The sequence below is a fragment of the Capsicum annuum genome, chromosome 9 (genome assembly GCF_002878395.1).
Source record: "Capsicum annuum cultivar UCD-10X-F1 chromosome 9, UCD10Xv1.1, whole genome shotgun sequence".
NCBI classification, from domain to species: Eukaryota; Viridiplantae; Streptophyta; class Magnoliopsida; order Solanales; family Solanaceae; genus Capsicum; species Capsicum annuum.
The window spans coordinates 210,186,926-210,195,588 of record NC_061119.1 but is presented as its reverse complement, the minus strand read 5'-3'; the positions used below and the strand labels follow the sequence as shown (position 1 = coordinate 210,195,588).

General features: G+C 27.2%; 1 protein-coding gene across 2 annotated transcripts in view; it reads left to right on the top strand.

Moving 5' to 3' along the window:
- Positions 1 to 2,885: 2,885 nt before the first annotated feature.
- LOC107846950 overlaps positions 2,886 to 8,663 on the top strand; it is an 8,806-nt gene continuing 3,028 nt past the window's right edge. Inside the window, exons 1-2 of one of the 2 annotated variants that reach the window (XM_047396505.1) lie at positions 2,886 to 3,493; positions 6,406 to 6,484. In XM_047396505.1, coding sequence (XP_047252461.1) covers positions 2,945 to 3,493; positions 6,406 to 6,484 — 628 coding nt within the window. In that variant the 5' untranslated portion in view covers positions 2,886 to 2,944. Of the gene's footprint in view, positions 3,494 to 6,405; positions 6,747 to 8,663 lie in introns of those variants that run through there. The other variant, XM_016691225.2, reaches the window with a different exon arrangement.

Here is an 8,663-nt window from a genome sequence, read left to right as displayed (position 1 = left end):
ATCAATTTACAAAAAAACAAATAGGAAAAAAACAAAATGAAGTACCAATACAAATTACGCGATAATTAATTGAAATTTTTACATTCTTAATTAAATTTCACATTCGAGCTCTCCAAAGTGAATATTTTTTTCCTATTAAATTGTCACCTCAAAAACTAAGCCATACAATATACATAATTTTAAATTTAATAATATCTCAATATAAATATATCTGAAACAAAAACTGTAGTGGGACAATGAGTAGTGATTAAGAATTTAATAGTGGCGGTGGGAAGTTAGGGGTCTGTATGTGGTTAGGAAAAAAAAAACAAATATACCCCGAAAGATATAATTATATAATAGAGTCAAAAATACATCAAATCTTGTTTAAACACCACCACCATTTTATTATCCTAAATTATAGGCAATAACACATGGTTTGCTACTTTTGATTAACCCTTTACCTAATATCTAATCAAAACAAATTTGACCATACTATTTATTCTTTTTATGACTAAGTGCTTTCCAAATTCCAAGTAGACGTGGCTCAAAAATGAATTCTATAAATAATTCTATTTGTTTCGACAAAATTGTGTGTATGTATATTTTTTTAAAAAATTCTATATTTAATACAATTATATATATTTTGAATTTGCTTGCTCTAGAAAGTGTAATAAGCATTTTTTGGACTTATTTATGTACTAGATGTCGAGGCCCGTGTCACTACCGGCCCAATATATATTATCTTTCATTTCAATTTATATGACACAGACAGAATTTAGATAATCATATTTTTAATATATTTTTAGATATTTAAGTTGTCAACTATTATAATTTATAATAATATTTATGTAATTTTTAAATAATATATGTTACTCTCTATGTCCGAATTTTTGTGGCATTGATAGTCAATTATATTTTAAAAATAGTTTAAGTTTTTAATTATTGTGATTTATAATACCTTTTCTTCCATTCTAATTTAAGTGATACTGAGATAATTTCGAAAGTCAATCATAGACCATGCTGAAGTAGCAAAGCAGACATATTTTAAATGACTCATAATAACTAATTAGAAGTGATATAGCAAAATTGCTACAAAAAACATTTAAGTGCGTCTCATGTAAGATGTCAAGTTAATTTAAAATAACAAGAGTTAATTTGTGTCTATTTTTCTTTTTTATTTAATTTTTTTTATACTTAGATGAGATAATAATCAATTAGGTGTGATATAATAAAATTATGATTGAAGCAGTTGAATCAGACATGTTATAAATGTCTAATTTACTTTTTCTATTAAACATGATTAATTTTTTAATACGTAAGATTCAACCAAATATCACCATGTGGTGAATCAGACATGTATTAAATAACTCATAATAACTAATTAGAAGTGATATAACAAAATTATTATAAAAAATATTTGTGAAAAAAAATTAAGCAGGTCTCATATAAGATGTCAAGTAATTTAAAAATCAAGAGTTGATTTATCATTTTATTTCTATTTTATTTTTTATTAAATATTATTAATTTTTTAATACCTAGATGACTTATAATAATTAATTAGGGGTGATATAGTAAAATTATGATTGAAAAAGCTGAAGCATATATGTCATAATTGTCTATTTTATTTTTTATTAAATATTATTATTTTTTAAATACATAAATGACGTATAATAATTATTTAAGGGTAATATATTATAATCACGAAAGAAGCAAGCACGTCGACGAAAAGGTGCCTCCTTCTTCGCGTTTCTAAATAGTAGTAATTTGATTAATAAACTTTTCTAAATAGTAGTAATTTGATTAATAAACTTGAAAAATTCTAAAAGTTAAAATAAATAGAAAAACCGTAAATTTATCATCCAAACTTAAAGCTTTTAAATTAGGGAAAACAACATAAATTTCAACAGTTTGAATCATAATTATAGAAAATTTTAATATTTTATATAATTACTGAAAATCTCAATTTTTGATCTGTCGGAATATATAATTAGCTCCCAATATATTCAATAAAGATATATTTTTTTTTATAAAGATATATAATTAGCCCTCGATATTTTTTTTTTATTTTGGATCTATCGAAATAAATAATACATTCAATAAAGATACATTATTTTTTTTATAAAAATAAATAATTAGCTCTCCAATAACGTAAGGAAGATACATAATTAGTTGAAATTTTTATAATTATTTTATAAGAATGAATTGTTAAATATGATAAGTTAAAGATGTGAATTTACATTATTTTTATCCAAGCATTTTTAATTTGACATATAATTTTTTTATTCTTGTATATCTAGTTTTTATTTGATCTTTTTGTTTTGTTTTTTTGTAATCCTTGAATCATCATTTCCAAGACAGAATTGTTAATTCCTTCAATCATTCCATTTTGGTAAGTCACCCTTTTCCATTTAAATAAACTTTCAAAATTTATATTTTTGTAAATAATGTTAAGGATATATAAGTTATTTTAACAAGATAAACGTATTTTCTGATACTTGCATCGTATTATTTTATGAGTCATTATTTTGATTTGTTTCAAATAGAATATTATTTTTTTTATTTGATAATTATTTAAAGCTATAATTTTTTTTTACTTTTGTTAATTTCACTTATAATTTATAAGGTCTCACCTAATTAAAAATAATAATAATAGTATATTTTTTAATAAAAAATAACTTAATAAACACCACCAAATATTTTTTTAGTTTTTAAAGTTCGTATTCGATAAAAATATGTCATATAAACTGAAACTAACTAAATATTTTTACTTATCAACTACTAAAATACACTGTCTTCAAATGATATACTTCCCTTTGACCCCAACTAATTAACACACCACACCCCCACCCCCACTCCAACCCACCCCCACGCCATATTATCAAGATTTATATACATCATTATTTCTTCTCATTCCACCAAAATACCAATCAACAAACTCAACACACCCCCAAAGAAAAAAAAAATGGCAACAAGAACAGTAGGAGAAAAGCAAAACAAAGGATCCATGTATGTATACAACTTAGATACTGGAAATCCAAAGCCAAAGTCGAAGCCAGAATCAGATATATCGACCATGTTAAAGAAAGGTATATCAAAAGGATGGCCACTTAGAAGATCGAAAACATATCGTGAAAATCATCATCAAGGTGAGTCAAAAAATAATAATAATAACAATAATGTTGTTGTCATGTCAACAACAAGAAAATCAGTTTCATCCATTGAAGGAGTTGTTGTTGTTAATAATGTTAAGGAAGAAATTGAAATATCAAAAAATAATAATCCAATTGTTGAATATTCAAGAAAGTCAGCTTCTTGTATTGAGAGTAGTACAAGAAAATCAGTGACAAATGTTGAGTTAAATGTGGCATCAATGGCAGCAATTCTTCAAGTTAAAGTATTGGTCACTGACATGCCAGGATTTATGCAAGTTCATGCTTTTAAATGTGCAAGAAATACTTATGATAGCTTGGAGAAATTCAGCTCTAAACATATGGCTTATAACATAAAAAAGGTACTTCCTCCGTCTCAAATTATTTATTGTGATTTCTAAACATAATTGGTCGAGGGTCTAGGGGTAAAGTCTGTGTAAACATACAACCCTTCTTAAGACTTCATTTGTGAATTACACTATCTCAAATTATTTATTGTGATTTCTAAATATAGTTGATCGAGGGTCTAGGGGTAAGGTCTTTGTAAACATACAGCCCTCCCTAGACTTCACTTGTGTATTATTCTCCGTCTCAAATTACTTATCGTGATTTCTAAATATAGTTGATTGAGGGTCTAGGGGTAAGGTTTGTGTAAACATACAATCCTTCTTAGACTTCACTTGTATGTTACACTGAATATGTTGTTATTGTGTATTTCATTAAAACCTTGTCTTAAATTATTTCTCATTTTTGAAAGTATAGAGCAAAATTAATTACACTTTCTTTTGGTTTTACCTTATCAGTAGTGGTTGTTATTGAAGTTTACAAACAACTTAAACTGATAGTACATAAATAACAAAAATATTTAATAAATAGAAGCTTATATCTATGTAAAATAGCTAAAAACCTCTCTTAATTAATTAATATTTTTAGAGGGGCGCGTAAAAATAAAAACAACAAATAATTTGAGATGAAGTATGCTATTGTGCTATACTTTACGTCTGAAGTTTATGCATGACAATGATATATAGAATTAGACTTTTCACCAAATGAGAGTCAAGAAGTAAATTAAATACACAAAGAAATTAAAATAATAAACATTATATATATATATATAAAGTTTTTAATTTTTTTCTATTTGCATAATGTAATTTATTGCAAGGAAAAAGTACCAATTAACATCCCTAGCAGCTCCACCACTGTACGTATCCACTTGATTGTTTTCTTAGCCAATTTTCTTCCAATATTTCTGAAGTGGATTTTCCTTGTGGGTTTTTACACAATTTCTTGGTAAAAAAAAAAACTTATGCAATTTGAGAAAGAGTTTAACTTGTGTGCACAGATAGTTTATGATAAGTTATCATTATTAAATTAAAAACCTATTAAAGTTCACAAATTATCTATCGTAATTCTAATTTGATAACCTATTACATGCAGTAAATAATGTGCTATAACCAATTAGATTATGCTGATAATATAATTTTTTTATACTGTCAGCCTTTATTTTCGACCCCTAAACATGAAATTATATATAAAGTCAAATGTGCCTAGAAACAATCCCAACCACATACGTATAGTATAGCTAAAAGAAGTTTCTCATTCTGTCTGTTTCATTTATTCATATACTTTGTCCTTTTTAAATATTATTAGTTTTTATCCAAACAAATTTAGTATAAAATATACAATTTCCTAAGATATCTTTCAACAGTTATTACTCAGATTGAGAAAAGAAAAAACGATTAATTTAATTTAATAAAATAACCTTGACTCATCTTCTCATTTTTTAAGGCACATGTAACTCTTTGACAAAATTAACACATCATGCAAACCTGTCAATCAGATCTGAGACAACTGATTGAGGGCTAGCTAGACCATATAATAAAAATATTGTAAAATTACATGTTAATAATTGCAAAATATATCTCTAATCATGTGGCTAATTGTCAAGCATTATTCACTTCTTAATCATCCCATGTGATTAACAAAAACCAAAAGGTTGCTACTTTATTAATTGTAAGAACTAATTATATAATGATCATAAACCAGTTTAACTTTTAGGGCTCGTTTGGTACGAGAGATAAAGGTAACTAATTTTGAAATTAATTTTAAAATGAGTTTATCCTATTTTCGATTGAAATTAAATCATGAGATAACTTATCTAGAGATTAGTTATCCGAAATTGTAGTATTATTTTTATCCCATATTGAGGGTGGAATAACAATCCCGGGATAACTTGTTTCCCGATCAAAAGAGCCCTTAGGGATAACTAATAGTAACGTGTAACTGCGCTGGTTCAAATGTTAAAGTATTATCAAGTTTGAGTGTTATGTACTAATTAGAGAGTAAGGGTAAAAGTGTCATTTCACATTGTAGTTAGTTAGAAGTTGTTAAGAGGAAAGTCACAAAAGCTGTTAGGCGGTTAAGAGGAAATAGTGGGGGTAGCTCTATAAGAGCTAAACTTGTATTCTGTAACTGTCATTGGATAAATAATATCTTCTTCTTTTCTTATGCTCATAACCTTAGTCTCTTCTTCTGTACAATGTTCAGAGGCTATTCCACCATTTTAGCTTCTTAGGTTGCAGAGTTTGTGCTTGCATTCTTAAGCACATATCATTGAGCCTAGATCATGCATGACTTTGTCCTCGAAACTATTGAACTATCATTATTTTGCAAATTTCACATCTTAACTATCTGTTATTCCTTTTTCCTATTTGATCTATCACCATGTATCTATGTACGAAACACATCCTGAAGCTGCTTATACGAACTATTAATTGTTCTGTTTTTTTTTTTCTATCTAAACTATCACTATCTACTCGCAACAAGCTAAACACATAGATGACGACAGTCTAGATCATGCACGACTTTGTCCTCGAAACTATTGAACAACCATTGTTTTGCATGTTTCATATCTTAACTATCTATTTTTTCTTTTTCCTATTTGAATTATCACCATCTATATACTAAACACACCTCGAAGCTGCTTATATCAATTATTAATTGTTCTCATTTTTTATCTGAACTATCACCATTTATGTACTAAACATATCTCGAAGCTGCTTATATCAATTATTAATTGTTCTCCTTTTTTATCTGAGCTATCACCATTTACTCGCAACAAGCTAAACTCATAAATGATGATCGTATATGTAGGAAAATGGGACATCCAATTGTTGGATTATGAGACTCGTGAAAAAGTGATCATTCAAATGTGTTTTATCAGTATATATAAGAAATAATATTTCTAACAATTTTTGTTTACAAATTTAAACAGGAATTTGACAAAGTATATGGGCCTGCCTGGCATTGCATAGTGGGCTCAAGTTTTGGGTCATATGTTACTCATTCCACAGGTGGATTCCTTTATTTCTCAATGGAAAAACTTTATATTTTAGTCTTCAAAACAAAAGTCCAAAAGACTATTGACTCCTAATTTATTTATTTTGGTAGTAATACTTTTAATTTTTGTGATTTTTATCACTTTTTAAAATTTTAGAATTTTCCTTATTTTTTTTAGATTTGTTGATGTAAATTCATTGAGATGAAGTGTGTATATGTCTTAATTTTTTTGAAAAAAAAAGTGCAATAATCTTAAACTATACCTCTTCTTCGTCTTCTTCTTCGTCTTCTTCTTCTTTCATTTTAGGCTTTATGATTGTAACGATTTAAGAGAAGTTTTTCGTAATTCATTCTTTACGATCAATTGATTAGTTTATTTTCGTTTGCAAACTTTTGCGTTATAATTTTAGCAAAACAAACAAAAAATGGGGCTTATTCACAACTATGGCAATTTTTTTAATTTATTTTTTGTAATATAATTTGTTTACTAACCAAATACGATTAACTTATTTGATTTAATATAAATACCGAGCTAGTACGAATAAATATTCTTCAACCAACGGCCTCTCAGGGTGGGAAATGATTTAATTATGCTCATTTCTACTTTTAAAAAGTTTCTCTTTTTGGTTTATATTGAAAATATACTCATTTTGTATTTATGCTAATAATAATAGTTTAATAATGAACTGAATTATGTGAAATTGACGTAGAGGGGCCATATATAAGCATTGACACTTAATGTGAAAAGTACTTTTGGCTAAAGTACAAACAACTAATGGCTAGATTTTAAACATCATTTCATTTTCCAAATTGTTATGGTCTTTATTGTTTACACACTTTCTTTCGCTATCTATTTAATGCCAACATTCAAGTAATTCCATATTATATTTGGCTTATGGCTATTTGCTCCCCTAGCTATCTTATCCTCCTAAAAATAATTGATATATATAAATGGAAATATCTAGCTAACTTAAAATGATAAATATATTTCCCTCCTTGATAGTGGTATATGTTGTATATGTAAATTTTAGATATGAAAATAAATGAAATTCCTTGTAATGAATCAATGGAAGGTAGAAGAGGAGTCAAAACTCGTATTTATTGAAAAAAATGAAGAAAAACCCTTTTGATTAGAAATAACAAATGGAAATATATTGGGTTTGTTGTTGTTGTTGATTAGAAATAACAAACAATGTTTCTTGAAAAATAATAATTGAAATTTATACATTGATTTACAGTTATTATAATTGTATGCATCAAAAGGCGTATGCACGCAAATGTGGTGGTGGTAATGGATTTGGGGTGGGGGTTGGTGGGGGTGGGGTGGGGTGGGGGAATTGTGGACATGTGTAGCTTATTATTATTATTATTTTGGTTTGACACTTGTTGGCTCCTGAGTGGGTCTATCAAAAATAACCTCTGTACTTCATTCGAGGTTATGGGATAAATTGTGTACACTTTATCCTTCTCAAATTCTACTTTGTGAGAATATACTGAATATGTTATTATTGTTAATTAAACACATGTAGGCACCCAGTAAAAATGATGTAGAAAAGACATACCTAAAGAAAATTTTAGTGTGTTAAAAGTTATATGTGAAAATAGGGTGTGTAAGAGGAATTTCATAGAAGTTTGAGGAGTAAACTATATACTAAACTTTAGGAAAACAATGTTCTAATAGGTAGGTTTTGTGATGCGCCCATGACTTATACGTTGCTTCTGACTAAGGATGCACATGACATCTCAGACGAAATTCTTATCGGAATGAGAAAGGAAATATTTATAAAACATAAATGATAAAACAAGTTTAAAAGATACATATACTTTTTGAGCTCGATGATGACATAACCCAGGAAATATTCATAAAACATAAATGATAAAACAAGTTCAAAAGGTACACATACTTTTTAAACTCGATAATGACATAACCCAAAGAAACAAATCTATTACCACTGGTGGCTAGATTTTAAACATCATTTCGTTTTCCAAATTAGAAACAAATCTATTACCACTGGTGGCTAGATTTTAAACATCATTTCGTTTTCCAAATTCATATTATCTTTACTGTTTACACACTTTCTTTGACTATCTATATGCCAACATTCAATTAATTTCCATATTATATTTGGCTTTTACCTATTTGCTTCACTATATATATATATATATATATATATATGTATGTATATATATATA